At 39.1% G+C, this 18,106-nt stretch overlaps 1 protein-coding gene across 6 annotated transcripts in view; it reads left to right on the top strand.

Moving 5' to 3' along the window:
- The window catches only part of SORBS2 (sorbin and SH3 domain containing 2), a 101,485-nt gene that overhangs the window by 74,525 nt on the left and 8,854 nt on the right, over nucleotides 1-18,106 (top strand). For all 6 annotated transcript variants that reach the window (XM_004382773.2, XM_004382771.2, XM_023737216.1 and 3 more), the window contains 3 exons: nucleotides 3,405-3,519; nucleotides 3,604-3,732; nucleotides 5,697-5,900. In XM_004382773.2, the coding sequence (XP_004382830.1) occupies nucleotides 3,405-3,519; nucleotides 3,604-3,732; nucleotides 5,697-5,900 (448 nt within the window). The remainder of the gene's footprint in view (nucleotides 1-3,404; nucleotides 3,520-3,603; nucleotides 3,733-5,696; nucleotides 5,901-18,106) is intronic.

Below are 18,106 nucleotides of genomic sequence, written 5' to 3'. Positions count from 1 at the left end.
AATATTTCTTTGACCTTTTTTCTTTAAGAACTTATATACTAAATAGGCACTTGGTTGAGGATAGTACTAAGCACGTGAGCAGGCTTCAGTGGGAGAGAATCTTCCAGCTCTGCAGCAGTCCATGTTCCTGGACCCTTCTTTAAGAAACTCTGGTCTCCATTAGAACTCAGAACATTGACTGCATTGTAAATTGACATTAAATTATTTCGTTTTGTTTAAACTAATATATATCATAACAAAACATTTCATTAATAAACATTTATGTGAATTCATAGTTCCAGAAACTGTCTCTGGAATAAAACAGATAAGAAATAAACTCACTCAGTAGAATCTGGTAATGCTGCTGAGATAGGAAATGAAATAAGTAAAAAAATGTTATTTGGAAATTAAGATGTGAGACATGGCTTCAGTCCAGTGGAAAGAAAGAAGCCCTGAAGAAAAGCTTACATCTTCTTATTGATGAGATAGCCACATCTGCTCTGTTTCTGCTACCCTCTGTGAGTTTTATAAAGTAATGATAAAGAACACTGAAATATCATTTCTTCTTTGTGACAATCAATCAGAAGCATGCTTAAATGCATGAAACCCTAAGGAATACATGAAACCCTGTAAAATAGGAAGGGGATATTCGCCAGGGCTCACAGGGTTTTTGAGATGCCTTAATAAAAACCACACTTCGAAGAGAAAGATAACGCAATGCAGACGGAAGGCGCTTGGTATGTTGGTTGCATCACTGGACTGCGTTTGCTCCACGTGCTAAGCCCCTCGCCGTCCTCCATGAGCTGTGCCCTCACGGTGCGCGCCCCGAGTTAGCAAAGGTTCAGGGAAGCCCACCCACCACACCTGCCAGGCCAGAGAAAAAGGCACAGCCTTCCTGAAAGGTTGTCTCCACCAGTCCTTCACAAAGTTCATCACTAGTTCTTTCGAAACCAACAAAAATCTAGTTGTGTGAGTCTTCGGAGGAGGAGATCAAACAACCACCCACGGAAGCCAGCCAACAACCTTTGTGGGAAAAAAATTTTCCTCATACCATAAATAACTTCATCTTCCTGCAGCTTCACCATGTCCCTCCCGTTCTGTTCTTAGCTGCTCATCACCCTCAGTGTAGTTGTATCTTTGACACAAAAATCAGGATTATGGGCATTTTAGGCGACCTTAAAGGGCTGCAAATTATGGGACTAGCCATTTCAGTTAATAATTCATTACATGTGAGCATTTTCTGCACCTAACATCTTGTGAACAAGAGACAGATACATTTGTTGTTAAATAACTATCTGCTTTAAAAGCTATTTTACCTAACTCAAGAAAATTTCGTTTAAAAAGTACCACTTAAATAACTCATTACATATAATATCTCAATATTTAAATAAGAAAAAAGGATAAAATGCCATTTCCAAAATGCCACTATTCAAAATGAAATAATAATAATAAACGAAAGGAAACTAATGAAATCAGAAGCCTTAGAAAGTCTAGCTCTGCGGTGAGAGGGAGCCAGTTTTGAAAATAGAAGAGGAAGACTATTTTCCTTTTTCTGAATGACTTCAAAATTTTAAATACAATGCTATACAAATCGAAAAGTTTTTTTTAATATTTAAAAGAAAAAAATTAGTTATCTCTAATTACATTACCAAAAACAATGAGCTTCTTGGTCTCATTTCCAAAAACAAAATATACCCAGTACAAATACAACTATTGGATTATAAACACTGAATTTTTTGTTTCGTTTTATGTTTTGTTTTTTAAGTCATACATTTGCATAAAAGAGGGAAGCACTATATTTGAGCATAAGGCTTTGTGAACCTTCTTTGCCTTTATAAAACCCAACCCATTGCCGTCGAGTTGATTTTGACTCACAGCAAGCCCGTAGGATAGGGTAGAACAGGCCTATAGAGTTTCCAAGGCTGTAAATCTTTGCAGATTGCCACATCTTTCTCCTTGCGAGCGGTTAGGGGGTTCGATCTGCTGCGAGAGCTTTAACCACTGCACCACCAGGGCTCCTCTTTACCTTTAATGTAACTGAATATTTAACATGCTTTCAATGTGAAGATGTTAGCACTTCTGAGTCGGAATGGACTCCATGGCCATGGGTTTGGTTTCGGGTTTTAAATGTGTAAAAAGAGTCCCTACATGGCAAAGGGTTGCATGCTTGGCTCCTAACTCAAAGGCTGGTAGTTCAGATCTACCCAGAGGTACCTCAGGAGAAAGTCCTGGTGATCTTCCTCCAAAAAATCTCTGCTGTTGAAAACGTTTTGGAGCATAGTTCTACTCTGAGACACAAAGGGTCGCCATGAGTCAGAATCAACTGGGTGGCAATTGTTTTTTGTTTGTTTTAAATGAGTAACAAGTTTTTCATTATGCAACAGTTTTTAACTGATCAGAGAAATAACCTACATCTGATGTGAATCCTGTTTCCATTACATATTCTGCACAAATAACTGATTCAACATGAGAAACTATTCAAAATAAGTAATGTTCTTATAAATCAAAATGTAAAACATAGTCATCGAAATTTACCTACTGTCTTTTAGAAACATCCAAAATGGAAAAACAGAGTCTTGAAAATATTTTAATTTAAAAAACAAAAAGCTACAAAGAAGGCAACAAGAAATTTGTTCTTTGCCTTTACATTTAAAATTGATCTTTGTGCCCCATTGAAAAATAGAAGTTTGAGATCTTTTTTGTATTACACAAAAGAAATTCCTTATCGAGATGTTCTATTTAAATACCCGTCAATGGTAATAGGGAACCCAAGGTTGAGAAGGGACAGTGCTGACATGTCGTGGGGTTAACCATTGTCCTAAAACAGTATGTGTACTAACTGTTTAATGAGAATGTATTTGTTCTGTAAACCTTCATCTAAAGTACAATGAAAACAAGGAAAAAAATAAAAATAAATACCTGTCAACCATCTTCAAAGATCCACAAATAAAATGTTTTCTGGTGTTGGCACTTCTGTTCTGAGCCTAAATACTAACTGTTTTCCTTGTTGTAAACTTTAGCATATCAAAGGAGAGAGCTTGAGAGAGAGAGACAACTAGCTAGCTGCTTCAGGACAAAAAAAAAAGAAAACTCAGTGCAGAACTATCATTTTGCCAAGCTTCGAAGGCCTCTTCTATAAACTAATGATCAGATAGCAGTGGTCTGTCCTCTCCTTTACATTTCATATTAACCTGTCTGTGATTTATAACAGATGTAATGTTCATACTTACACTTTTTGAAATAATTGCTAAAAGATACATTGTTACAAGTGAATTCTAAGAACTTGCGAGAAAAATCCTTATCTAAACGGGCTGAAGACTTTTTTAATACGTGACTCACGTTTTCTAATAAAATGTAGTACAGGTGTAGATCTTAAGAATAACTGACAACCAAGAAAACGACCATTTAAACATGTCTCCTTGCAGGGAGTTGTCATTTAAGAAAGGAGATACTGTCTACATCCTCAGGAAAATTGATCAGAATTGGTACGAGGGAGAGCACCACGGGAGAGTGGGCATTTTTCCTATCTCATACGTGGAGGTAAGTCCTTTCCGCTTCCCTGTTGGCTGGTGGTTTCAAAAGTCATCACAGATTTCAAGAATAAATCACTGCTTTCTTTCATAGAAACTCATACCTCCTGAGAAAGCACAGCCTGCAAGACCACCTCCCCCAGCCCAGCCTGGAGAAATTGGAGAAGCTATAGCCAAATATAATTTCAATGCAGACACAAATGTGGAGTTATCTCTGAGAAAGGTAACAGGGCTGTTTACTTCACTGGTGCATTTGAAAGGCTGTTTATGTTCAAAACAGAAATGAGTTATTTCCTTCCTTAGACATTGTCGTGTTTTCCCCCATTTTCTACAAAGGACTCCCTAAGTTGAGCTGAGGCGCTGTTATTACCTACCGCCCTGTGTCTTTCCAGATGAGGTTCCCTGTGGAGGACACAAAGCTTCTCTGGCAGAATTTCCCCCTGTGGCTTAGCCTGGGAAGCAGGATCTGGCTCTAACAGTCTTAATCCTCTCCAAGGGATATCGAAGTTGTTGAAGGACATTATTTTACTTGAGTCCACAATCAATGCCCACGAAAGCAGCAGTCAAACAACACATTGTATTGGGCCAATCTGCTGCAAAAGACCTTCAAAGCATTAAAAAGCAGAGATGTCAGTTTGAGGACTAAGGTACACCTGGCCCGAGCCATGCTATTTTCAATCTCTTCATATGCATGCAAAAGCTGGACAATGAGTAAGGAAGACCAAAGAAGAATTGATGCCTTTGAATTATGGTGTTGGCGAAGAATATTGAATATTGAATATACCGTGGACTGCCATAAATCTGTCTTGGAAGAAGTACAGCTAGAATGCTCCTTAGAAACGAGGATGGCAAGACTTCGTCTCACATACTTTGGACATGTTGTCAGGAAGGACCAGTCCCTGGAGAAGGACATCATGCTTGTTAAAATAGAGGGTCATCAAAAAAGAGGAAGACCCTCAATGAGATGGATTGACACAATGGCTGCAACAATGGGCTCAAACATAGCAATGATTGTGCGGATGGCGCAGGACCAGGCAATCTTTCATTCTGTTGTACATGGTGTCACTATCAGTGGGAACCAACTTGACGGCACCTCACATCAACAACAACAAAGGAATGCCGCTGAATATTATTATCTGTGTGTGTCGTGTGCAGACATGCTGTCACCTCAAACATGCACCTTCTAGAAAACAATAAAACAGGTCATTTAATCACTGTCAACTGTGCAAATCAGGAAGCTGAAAGAGTCCTTTTTGATGTTGTTAAGAAGAGATACAGAATCAGATACATTGCTGCTGAAATTTGGGTCACTTAAAGGGACAGTGCCTAGATCAAGGAAACAGCACCTTCTGAAGGCAGCTGGAGAGTGTTTGCTGTTTGACCCCATCTTGCCTGTTAGTGTCTGGGCCACCTGTGGTTTTCAGTTAAAACTTAAACTGGGTTATATCGCATAGGCTTGATCACTGCAGGTAACAGTGACTATAGAAAGTCCTATTACTGCAAAAGTCAGGAGTGCTACTCAAATATTTAATGGCCCATATGGCATGGCCACCAAGCAATCAGAATGGATGCTGGTGTTACACTGTCCCGGTACAGGCCAGCTAGATGTCTGCCCTGGTCACAACTATGGATTATCACCAGTGCTATGTTTGCTTCCCTGCCCCTTTTGCACTCTTTGACACTTTAGCACAGGTAGATTAATGAAGTAAAATGATGTGCCATCCAACCTCATCCCTTCTGAAGGGTGATTTCTGCAAGCGAGCATAGCGAGCTGTGGTTCGCTTTTCTGAAGCTCTTCCAGCCAAAGATCATTTCCCTGAATCTATTAGCCATAGGATCATGTCAGTGAGACATTTCCTGTTAAACTACTCCAATGTTTAAACAAGTTACACTAGTCAGTTCACACAAGAGCAGTATGAATATGTATAAACTCATCCCCAAAGACAAACATCCTGAGGGAAGCTTCTGATTTGTGAACGGATGATTAAATTGTGTATGTGCTGATAATCTGCCATTTGAGAGTAAGTTCAGAAACCTTACTTGCATTCCTTTGATTAAACAAAAACTGGGATTTTAAGACTTTTCCCAAATGGAAAAAAAATACTGTGTATTAGAAACCATTGGCAGTTACACTTTGCAGGTTGTCACTTCTCTATTTATAATACATTTTCCTAACGTTCATTTCAGGGAGACAGAGTTATTCTTCTTAAAAGGGTCGATCAGAACTGGTATGAAGGTAAAATTCCAGGAACCAACAGACAAGGCATCTTTCCTGTTTCCTACGTAGAAGTCATCAAGAAGAATACAACAAAAGGTGCTGAGGATTATCCTGACCCTCCAATACCCCATAGCTATTCTAGTGACCGAATCCACAGCTTAAGTTCAAATAAGGTAAGGAGCTATTCTATCATATTAGTATAACATCTGAGCTCTTGTAAGAGAACCAGTATGCGATGTTAGGACGTTAACTAGAACTTCTTATTGCAAAGAAAAGGATTTATGTATGTTTCTGGGGGTGTGAGCGCCAGTCAAGGAAGTGCAATTTTCTTTTTCTTCATTAGGCGCTGGTGTAAAGGTTTAAGGCTCGATTTTGATCATTTCATTTTCAGATAAAATATTGAAAAAGAAAGAGAAACCATCAGTAACATAAACAACCAACCGATACATAGAGGTGTTTCCGTCTGTACATGTTTTCTGAAACTTGATTTTTTTTCCTGAAGCCTGATTCTTTTCTGAAGATACATTTTTTTCCCAAAATGGTTTATCTCAAGAATGCATGTTATTAGATTGATCAAAGTCTATGAAAGTCTTGGTGTTTCTTACACAGAAGGAGAGGGAGAGCAAAAGTTTTTCATTAGGATCTGTATCTTTGCTTCTTTGAATTGCTTTGCTTCTTGAATTGGTTAATTAGAAACAGCTATTCTACTGTCTTACTCACAATGTGAATTTTTTCTTAATTTTCTGTTGAATTAGAATATATTCTATTCTCTTTATGCATGGTATTTAGGGTTTTCTTTCTCTTTTTCATTGAGAAAAACATTAAACATTAAACAATTAAACATTTAACTTGCAAAAACATTACTTCCAAAGTATTGCAAGTAGTTCTCAACATTTTAAAAAAATTATTAAGTTGCATAATTTATTATTTTAATTGAGATCAAGGCTGGGACATGGAAGAACTAACCATCTAGAGTCAAATGAAATCAAGGTTTCAGGCGTTATTAAAATATGAATTCATTTCATGGCCCCATGCAAGATCATCTCAAGATAGTGTCCCAAGAGACCTAATCTGCTCTTTGAAAATTAGTATTAAAAGAAGGTTTTTGCATCAGTAAATGATCTAAGAATCCGCTATCTTAAGAGAAGAATTTTCCTTTAAAAGGGCCAAGGCTAGGCATTTTATTTATTCTAATCCTTTTTGATGAGAATTTCACTTTCAGAATAATTGGTCTCAATCATACAGCATTGACTCGTGGGACAGTTTTGGTACTGTCCAAGTATGCTTGATTGTAAAGTTTTCCAGAATCTTCTTTAGTATATATACTTCACTACCAAAGCTTAGCATAGAGATCAACATCATTCCTTCGGCAGTTTCTACTGATAAAGAGAAAAATAAGAATCTTCACCCACTAGTAGTAAATATATTTTGTCTTTTCTACCATTCATTATCTTTAAAGAACTACCACATACATTTCAAAGGGACTGGTACCTTCCAATAAAATTTTGTAAGAAAGAATAAGCAGGTATCTACATAGGTTTTTTAGCATTTAAGAAATTCTTCTATAATGTCCTAGTTAACAAGGGCAATAGAATATTTTATATCATAATTTTTAAATATTTGTTGTGAATGATTTAAATGTATACTCATATTCCTAGATTTTTTTTCTTATAACACTAGATTTTAAATTTTATAAACATACCAGCTACTATATATCCTATTTTCTAACTGATACTTGCTAACAGAGGAAGGACCTCCTTGAATGATTTGTGAATCACTCTTTGCCTTACTAAAATCATGCTTCTTGATGTACTGTCTCTGTTAGTGGAAACTCAGATGTAAGTTGATATCTCTGATTGTTCTACGTTTACAGTACAGTCAAATCCAATTCTAATGCTTTTGGAAGAAAAAGTAATTACATGCTTTTTGTGTTATAGGTACATTTTTGTGATATAGGTATTACAGAATACTTAATTTGACTGTCAGTAAAAGCAAGCTCATCGTGAGGCTAAGCACGTCGACCTGTTCACACGTGTATTGGTGACAATTGGTGGCAACAGAATAGTAGCAGCAGGGAGTAATAGTGACAGTGGCAGTAATGAAGACAGTGGAGCTTAAATATCTTTCCTCTTTATTGACAGAATGTTCCTGTCCATGACAGAAATGGAAAGTTGAAAAACAGTAATCTTGAATAATAGCATATTTCAGACTTTTAAAATCTGATTATTAAATGAAAACTCTTGTGTTGTAAAACATAGAGCTCTAGCCAATAAGAAACATTCTCTAGACTACCAAATGAGATGTAGGCCATCTCTATCGGGTTACAAATTCAGCATCTACGGGATTTGACCGGGGTGGGTATCTGCCCAGTCAAACACCACACGTACAGTCTCACTGTATATCAGGTGCTAAGTAGCCTTTAGTCCTGAATCTTGTATTCAGATGCTCAAATGAGTTTTGTGACACTCTGCCATTTTATCCTACCCTGTGATGACATATTTCCTTTAAAAAGAAGAAAAGAGCTAATTCAATGAATGCCACATTCCTGTTATAAGAAACAGAAGTGAAAAGTCGCGTGAGGAATGCCCTAATGCACTGAGCAGTGACGCCGTGATGTGTACTGTGTGTGTGAAACACCATCCCAAACAATCAACTAGAAAGGGCATCTCCAAAATGTTTCTTGAAGATTTCTTTCTTTCCAAACCATAGTTACCTACCTGGAAAGAGCTAAAGTAAAAAGTCATTCACCAACCTCTCTTAAAGCTTTTATGTATAAAACACGTAACATTCTTTCTAGTCCAGCATCGAGAGAGATGTATTACAAAGTTCCTAGGCAGCGGTTCTAGAACGACTTCTACATAAAAATGCAAATTTACTGTTTTGATTAATAAATCTAAAATACATCGATAATATTAAGATGTACAGAAGTGTATTTTTACTTCAGGAGATTACGCTTCATAAACTGTATCTCCACAGGTTTACATCAAATAACAAGCCTCTGAGAGAGAATGGGAGTCTTAGCAGACGCTTATGCCCATTAACAGCACATGCTTCCTTGCTATGTAAACATTTACTTTGACTTTTTTTAGCTTTGAAGTAGTAGTTATGTAAGCTCAGTTTCCTTATTATGGGTTTCTGTTCTTGAAAAAATTTTTTCAGAACTTCTACATTTAGAAACGTGTTACTGTAAAGTTTTTTAAACTTAAGTTTAAAACAACATAAATTTAAAATTTATGAACTTTCAAAAGAACTGGCACCACTGCAGGAAGAAAGAACACTAATCAAATCCAGGGACTAAAAAGGCTGTTGATTTTCGAATATTAACATGAGCGCAGAGTCACTTAGACTATACTAGATCGATGTGTGGAAGCCGAGTTTAGAAGAGGCAGACTATTAAATTAGATCTATCACGGTTTCATTGTTTGTCTTCATAATCTCTGTGATTCAGCTTGTCATTTGACATTGAGGACCCCATCCAAAAACTAGTAGAGTTTCACTCCACAAATAACTTTTCTAGCTAACGTGCTAATGATTTTATGTATTTGAATTCAGCAAAATATCTTCAAATCTAGATGTAACATAAAATATTTTTCATATTCATTACCACTCCTTATCTGCATTTCTCTGTGTCTCTATTTATGTTTTGATGCATTACTGTTGTTGTCTTGGTTTATGTATTTATTCTTATCTCATCATCCTGGCTGATTTCTAAGTCGGTTTCCAGTGACCCACACCCTCCCCCCATGCACAAAGCTTCACCTGGTGCAGGTGAAGACGCTCTCCCGGGAGTCACCCGTGAGTGGCTGTCGCTGAGAGCCGGGTGTCCACCAGCAAGCCCTTTGGCCTCAACAGCGCCTGCTTTTCTGGACGACTTCTTGGATGAATTAGAGAAGCTTGGTGCTTTAGCCTTACCAGCTGACGAAGCCAAACCAAATATCCTAGAGGAGATCGCCCTTGAAATTAAGGAGGACCCTTCTGCTTGCCTCTCATTGCTGCCAGCATCTGTACCTGCTCAATCACCATACCCTCTGCTATCTTATCCCCGCTTGGGTGTGACCTCAGCTTCAGCCCAGCCTTACGAGGCAACGCCACTTCGGGATCACTTAAAGACAACTCAGAAAACCTCTGCAGATTTGACAAAAAAGAGAAGGGGATTTTCAGATCCGGAGACGGCACGTGAAGTCCTAGGCGATCAGTTTGTAGCCTCTGCATACACTACTGGAGGCTTCTTGTCCAAAACCCTCCCTGCGATTGGAGAGGAAGATGAGGACATCTGTGAGGGGTTGGTAGCAGGCCTCCAGAGAAGGCTGCCAGACTCTCAAGAAGCAGGTTCTCTGTGGTGTGGCCGTGATGACACAGAGGTGACACCAACTCTGCACATTGAAGAAGAGGAAGCGGAGAGAAAACCCAACTACTTAAAATATCCAGGAGCAACCCCCACAGATCCTAGGATCTCAGAGGAAGACTGCAACACAGCAAAAACCAGTAGTGAGGTATTTTAATTCTGCCTAATTACTGAAGAACTAACCAGTCTTACTACGATTAGCTAGTCCAGTTAATCATATTAATAAACATCCATTCTGACACGGCCTAAGAGTTCCCTTATAAGACACACAGGCACCGTGTAAGTCAGGGGTGGGAGAAAGGCGGTACGGAAACAAACTATATTTTAATAAAATGACGTAAATATATGATCTAATCCCATTATCCCATTATTTCTTGATGGCTATGAATTGATATAAAAAGTCAATGTGATTTATATAACCTTTCTGATTTTCCAACATTAATGATGATAGCTAGTATCTGAGCTCTTACTGACAGACACTGTTCCAAGAACCCCACGTCTTTAATCTTCATACCCTAATCAGGGGGTTACATGTCACCCCACTTCAGAGATGAGGAAACAGATGCACAGAAGCATGAGTCTGAGTCCGGGATGAGAAAATCACGCACCATACTTTTGCTGTAATGGCAGCTTGAAAAAAAGAAAGAGAGAGAGAGAGGTAAAGCGAGAGAGAGGTAAAGAGAGAGAGAGAGGTAAAGGGAGAGAGAGAGAGGTAAAGAGAGAGAGAGGTAAAGGGAGAGAGAGAGGTAAAGGGAGAGAGAGAGAGGTAAAGGGAGAGAGAGAGGTAAAGGGAGAGAGAGAGAGGAAGAAAGACATGAAGGAAGGAAGGGAGGGAGGGAGGAAGGAAGGGAAGAAGAAGGAAGAAAAATATTACTCCAGAAAAATATTACTCACAACACACACAAAGAAGTCATAACTTCTCTATCTCTATAACAAGCTGGCTCTTTATTAATCACGACCGGCTTTACGAGTAAGTCCCAAATAGTCATTGCTGGGTTATAGACCCTTTTTTTTCTTCACATCTAGAAGGAGCCATCATATAACCCTATTATAAAATTGTAGGATGTAGATGCTCTTATATCCAGCCACTACATCAGAAGAATTAAACTCATCCACTGGAAATTTTGAATCAAATTCAAAAGAAAAAGTTATTGCTTTTGTTATAAACGTCACCTCTCAGGGTGCTGGGCGACTTTAAAAGTATTTACGTTTGGGGGATATTATCTAAAGACCATGAACCTTGCTTGCCACAAGATAATCACACCCTGTCTTTCCTCGATGTTTAAGCCACCTTCATTTTCTTAGGGAGATGGAAGGACTACAGCGTTTCCCAGATGTCTGCTTGCCTCCCCTTCATTTCACTCTCCCTCAGCCTCTGTCTCTGATCTGGTCTCTACACTTTCTCAGCTCACCCAGCCCTACTCACCTCCTCTCCTCCTTAAACACTCTTACCAACAGGGGATGAGTTCACCAAAATTAAAGGTAACTGCATCTTGAGTGTGGTTTATTGCATGTCTTTAGATGCACTGAATTAAACAGATGTGCATTTTTACATTTGTGCCATCTCACAAGATCTAAAAAGCTATGTAAATACTTACTACTTTTAACATCATTAGCACGCCTCTGCCCCAAAATTTAAAAAGATGTATTTGCATACCAGCTATAACCTGGTTGAGGAGAAGAACGAACTAAAAATGTTATCAGAATAAAAAGTACCAGTTAGATTGTTTTTTAAGTTGGAAGTCAGCACGAGAACCATCATATCCAAAGGCATCCATTTCATGCTTGTCATACTCTGTCGCTTCCCGGTGGGCCCCTGACTTCACATCACTTTCCGCCCTCAGCAGTGTAGCAGAGCCTGAGGCATTGACTGTCTGAAACCTTGTTCTTCCACAAAACTGAAATAAATTAATAAGGACGCAGGAACAACTCTACTTTTATAGCAGTTGACAAAGCTTCCATCTGTGAGACTTGCAGGCTGGCAGCTTTGCTGGCATTCAACTTCTCTGAGGTGTACCCAATAAGGAGTCCCTGGGTGGTGCAAATAGTTACACACTCAACTACTAACCAAAAGGTTGGTGGTTCAAACCCACCCAGAGTCACCTCGGCAGAAAGGGCTGGCAGTCTGCTCCCAAAAGGTCACAGCCTTGAAAACTCTATGGAGCAGTTCTACTCTGCACACACGGGGTCGTCACGAGTCAGAATTGGCTCCACAGCAACTGGTTTAGGTATACTTAAAAAGTTTTAGGAAAACTAATAAAAGAGATTTAATGACCATCACAGCGTGAAATCAGTCCATCCCAGAAAAGTTTTGCTTCTGTGCTTATAATGATCCTGAAACCTTTTCCTCTGGACAAAAGGTGATTGACTTCAAATAATACCCCATCCTCATATTCAGTCTTTGGCAGTTGGCTGAGAGTCTCTGCCGATGAGTAAAAACGTTCTGTCCTACGAAGCGCCAAAGCCTGAAAAAGGTCACGTAGGCAATTTGAGACTCCCGTCGTCAAACCCATCCACCAAAATAGCCACCTATGTGAATTCATCTTAAGGAGGAAAGTAATTTTTGAAAAAAATGGAACGACTTAAAGATTAATTGCTCTGTGTCCTTCAAGTTTTTATCCTAGCTGGCAGAAAAGGGTGAGGAAATTTTTTAAATAATGGTACTTTATACAATGTCTAAAGCTAGCAATTTGCCTTTTATTTCCCTCCTTGTATGGTTTTACTTTTAGAGTCAAGGCAGTTATTCCTCACCTTTTCCTACGTGTTCTTCATCTGTTAAGCTTAATTAGGAAGTGGGAAAGTAACTTTAGAAACTGAGTTCTTTAACTGAGAGAGACAGAAGACTCATCACTGTAGTGTCAGGGACAAAACCAGGATTCAAACAGGTTTATTCTCTGGGGGAACCAAGCGCATCGCAAACTTTCTTTAGGTTTTACTTGCTTGCAGAATTTGAGAGAATGAAGGTATTCAAAATAACTGTTTTAAAAGAATATTAACTATATCAAATAACTAACTATAGAAAAATGAAGTTGGTTTTTTTTTTCTATATTGTATCTTTGGGAGAAAATGTTCATTTTCAATCCCTTGCTGAATTTTTTCAAATGTAACACATTTATTCTTCTATTTGTAGAAATGTCGCCTGAAGTTATTTATATTTGTAAATATAAATACAAATTGAATAAACTCCAAATTCTAGGCCGTTCTTATAGTTTAACCCCACATCTGACACAATGATAAATTGTGCTGATTTGAATCCTTTAAGAAACTTCCTATTTCTTCCATTTCTAGTAAGTTCATTACAAAGAAAGATAGTAACCTAGCACTGAAAGCAAAAAGAAAAATAAACATTTTAATATAATGTCTGAATAGGCATAGCATAGTATCCATGAAATCATTACAATAGCATATTTCTCAACCCCTAATCAGCTGTGTTTTACTTAAAATATGTTAATTTAATGCAATTTTATTATTTTAAAATAATTCCCAAGACAAATGAAAGCCTAACATATGCACTAGAAAACCTTTCATGAAAGTAAATTAATTCCACTTTATGGATTACAGAAGACTAAAACGTACATAAATTACAAGTTTGATATATGAATAAGAATTCAAACTTTTCCCTAGTCTTTCAAGTATCTTTTTTTGAAAAACAATATTCTTCTCATAACAACAATTATTAGAATTCTCAGCTCTACTACAAGCTGAGCTTCCCATTCCATTCAAGAGCAGATTTTGTAAAAAAGACTGGTAGGATGTGGACTCAAATTGTGGTGGGAGCTCTTTTTATGAGGAGAGATAAAGGCTCTATCTTGGGTTTCTTCCAAGAAACTCAGTCATTGTGGTCCCACAAGGAAGTATCATCACCCTAACCCATCAGAAGGTGAGCCCCTTGAGCACAGTTTCCAGTATGAAATTAGGCCTTGATTCTTCCTAACATATTCAAGCAATCTTTCCAGCTATTATTATCCACATCATCCTAACAGCTGAAGAGTGTTTTTCCAAAGAAAATCACTCCATGTACCTTGGTGCTTGTAGAACCCTTGTATTAGTCAAGATTGGGGTAGCTGCAGTGCCATAAAACTCAAAATAATTATAGGTTAAACAAGATAGACATCTGTTTCTTCCACGCGTAAATGTAGGCCATCCAGGTCTGGTATGATGGCTCCACAGTCATCAGAGAACCCAGGAGATTCATTTTATTTTGGCTCTTCCCCAGCCTCAACAAGAAGCTTCCACTGTGTGTCCAAGATGGCCGCTCCAGCTCCAGCAGTGCCTTCTTCATTGGAGCCCCCAGGAGTCGCCTTCTCTCCCTCCAAGGCTACTTGCCAGGATTGCACACGTGACTTCCACTTGCATCCCATCTGTTAGAACTTAGTCACACGGGCACATATAGGTACAAGAGAGATCAGAGAATACAGTCTTTATTCAGGAAGGCCATGTGCCCTCCTAACACTCAGAATTCCATTCCTGAGGATGAAGAAGAGAATAGGTGTAGGGAACATCCACGTTCTCTGCCACAATGCTTAAGCAAACATGTCTAATGCGTTTCATCCTGGACCTGGGGCTTGAGGGCAATCATTGCTAACGACTGAAAATTTTCCTAAATGAGAGTTAAGAAAAACCTCGTGCTTTTGTTTAAAAGTCTTTCAGATGTTAAAGTTTTCTTAAGCCAAATCAAATACCAGGATACCTTGCTAGATCTCGTTCACTATAGCAGGAAAACAGCATGTGCGCTGACGTGCATGCGCGCGCACACACACCAAAAAATTTTTAAAAAGGCTTAGTCCAGTCACTGTCATAGTAAAACCTCACTTTGAAAGAATACCCAAATAATCATACAGTGCTTATAGTTAGGGCAGTATTCAGTATTTAGTTATATTTCACCATTTTCCCCAGAAAAGCTGTATTTTCTTCTTACATGTTTTGTTAGAAAAGTTTGCCTCCAACAAATGTTTGACACTTTCTATAAAATTTGATGGATATTAAACTAAATTTTTCTCTATCTTACCTTGCATCTATTCAAATAAGCACAAAGAAAACACGTCAGATTTGAGGGTGTCTCGAACCCAATTCTTAAGCTTTCTAGTAAAGAGGTAAAATTTCTGGTATGTGTTTTTAGACGTCTACATTGCATTCAAACGCCTTTAAGCCAGCTTCCCTTTCTACATCTTCCTCTGCTATGCCTGTGAGTCTTGTATTAAAGTGGCAGCTTGAAGCCTGTGGTGTGAAAACTGTCCTAAGCAGCTGGGGGAGCTGCCAGCAGGCTGTACTCCTTCCTGCTTTGCCCTTATTCGGGGGGTTGGCATGCTGTGTGTGCATGGAAAAAACGAAGCAGGAAAACTCTCCTGAAGGCTCTGTCATGAAGATGATAACTAACTCGTTTCTTGTGGCTTTTCTAGGATGATATAAAAAGAGAGCTCTTTGTCCTGGGTAAGCCTCCGCGTAGCCCAGTGACGTTTAGGAGGTCCTGCGGCTCGCCTGTCCGAGGGCTCAGCGGTTCCCACAGGGTAGGGTCGGAACCCCCCACCTTGTGGTAGGCAACGTAGCCACCCCCTCTCGGTGGGTGACTTTCACCCCAAGCTGCCTTTGCTGTGCATCTGCAGGAAAGGAGGGCTGGAGATGTCTTGAAGTCAGCTCCCCACAAAAGTCCTGTCCTCAGTCTTGGCTAATGTGCTCCCCTTTTCCATATGTGTGAGCTTTCCAAAATCCAAAAAAACACGAGCAGATTCTCCACTATACGAACAAGAGTGGAGTGTATGTGATTTTCTGCATCTGTCTAGGCTTCTGCACAAACGTTCTCTGTAAATGGCCGCTTCCTAGTCTTTGTTTTTAGTACAAAGAACAAAACTGTTGCCAATCACGTACTGAACTCACATGCTTCCAGTAATGTTCGCTTCTGTGTCATTCGTTTTATTTAGATTTTTTTTTTTTTTTATCCACAATCCTTGTTTCAAAATATTGTGTTGCTCTGGTGATACGTCCTGTGTTCACTTGACGACTGTCCCTGCCTCCCCCAACACAGCTGGCCTGAACCCTGGGTTCTCCAGCCTCAGGGCAACTTTGATTCAGCCTGAAGGTCAGATTACTTTTCCTGAAGCTACTTAGTTCTACCCTATCTACAGCATTTTTTAAATGAATGGATTCTAAATAAATGGTAGTATCACTTCCGAGGAATGCGGCCAGAGTTTGGGAATTTCCATCTCTGCACAAGTCAGAATTCCGTTCACCATTACGACTTCAACGGAGCCCTGTTTAACCTTAAATAGTCTGTGACATAAACATGGTTCGTGCATTTTTTTAAGGTCATTAAAAAGACAGGAAAAAAAGAAAAGACCAAAACAGCTGTCAGAAGAGACTCTGAAACTTGCTCTTGAACATACAGCAGCTAAAACAAATGGAAGAAATGATGAAGTAAAAGAACTGAAGATGTCAAAAGAAGGTGGCTCAAGAAGACAGTGTAAAGTATTATAATGAAATGTGCAAAGACCTGGAGTTAGAGAAACAAAAGGGAAGAACACACTTGGCATTTCTCAAGCTGAAAGAACTGAAGAAAAAATTCAAGCCTTGAGTTGCAATATTGAAGGATTGTAAGGGCAAAATATTGAACGACAGAGAAAGCATCAAAAGAAGATGGAAGGAATACACAGAGTCACTGCACCAAAAAGATTTGGTCGACGTTCAACCATTTCAGGAGGTAGCGTATGATAAAGAACCGACAGTACTGAAGGAAGAAGTCCAAGCTTCACTGAAGACACTGGTGAAAAACAAGGTTCCCGGAGTTGATGGGATACAAATTGAGATGCTTCAACAAACGGATGCAACACTGGAAGTGTTCACTTGTCTATATGCCAAGAAATTTGGAAGATAGCTACCTGGCCAGCTGACTGGAAGAGATCCATATTTGTGCCCAGTCCAAAGAAAGGTGATCCAACAGAAAGCAGAAATTACCAAACAATATCATTAATACCACACATAAGTAAAATTTTGCTGAAGATAATTCAAAAATGGTTGAGCAGTATATCAACAGGGAACTGCCAGAAATTCAAGCCGAATTCAGAAGAGGACATGGGTATCATTGTTGATGTCAGATGGATCTTGGCTGAAAGCAGAAAATACCAGAAAGATGTTTACCTGTGTTTTATTGACTGTGCAAAGGCATTCTACTGTGTGCATCATAACAAATTACACATAACATTGCAAGGAATGGGAATTTCAGAACACTTAACTGTGCTCACAAGAAACCTGTGCATATACCAAGAGGCAGTCATTCCAACAGAACAACGGAATACCGTGTGCTTTAAAATCAGGAAAGGTGTGCGTCGGGGTTGTATCTTTTCACCATACCTATTCGATCTGTACGCTGAGCAAATAATCTAAGAAGCTGGACTATATGAAGAAGAATAGGGCATCAGGATCGGAGGAAGACTCATTAACAACCTGCGTTATGCAGATGACACAGCCTTGCTTGCTGAAAGTGAAGAGGACTTGAAGCACTTACTGATGAAAATCAAAGACTACAGCCTTCAGTATGGATTACACCTTAACTTAAAGAAAACAAAAATCCTCACAATTGGACCAATAAGCAACATCATGATAAACAGAGAAAACATTGATGTTGTCAAGGGTTTCCTTTACTTGGATCCCCAATCAAGGCCCATGGAAGCAGCAGGGAAGAAACCAAACCACATGTTGCACTTGGCAAATCTGCTGCAGAAGACCCCTTTAAAGTGTTAAAAAGCAAAGATGTCACCTTGAAGACTAAGGTGTGCCTGACCCAAGCCATGGTGTTTTCCATTGCTTCAGATGCATGTGAAAGCTGGATAGTGAATCAGAAGATCGAAGAATTAACACCTTTGAATGGTGGTATTGGCAAAGGATACTGAATATACCATAGACTGCCAAAAGAATAACCAAATCTGCCTTGGAGGAAGTACAGCCAGAATGCTCCTTAGAAGTGAGGATGGGGAGACTTCATCTCACATACTTTGGACATGTTATCAGGAGGGACCAGTCCCTGGAGAAGGACATCATGCT

This window comes from Trichechus manatus, unplaced genomic scaffold (genome assembly GCF_000243295.1).
Source record: "Trichechus manatus latirostris isolate Lorelei unplaced genomic scaffold, TriManLat1.0 scaffold00099, whole genome shotgun sequence".
Lineage (NCBI taxonomy): Eukaryota > Metazoa > Chordata > Mammalia > Sirenia > Trichechidae > Trichechus > Trichechus manatus.
The sequence above is the reverse complement of the archived record's forward strand: the minus strand, read 5'-3'. Positions and strand labels throughout refer to the sequence as shown.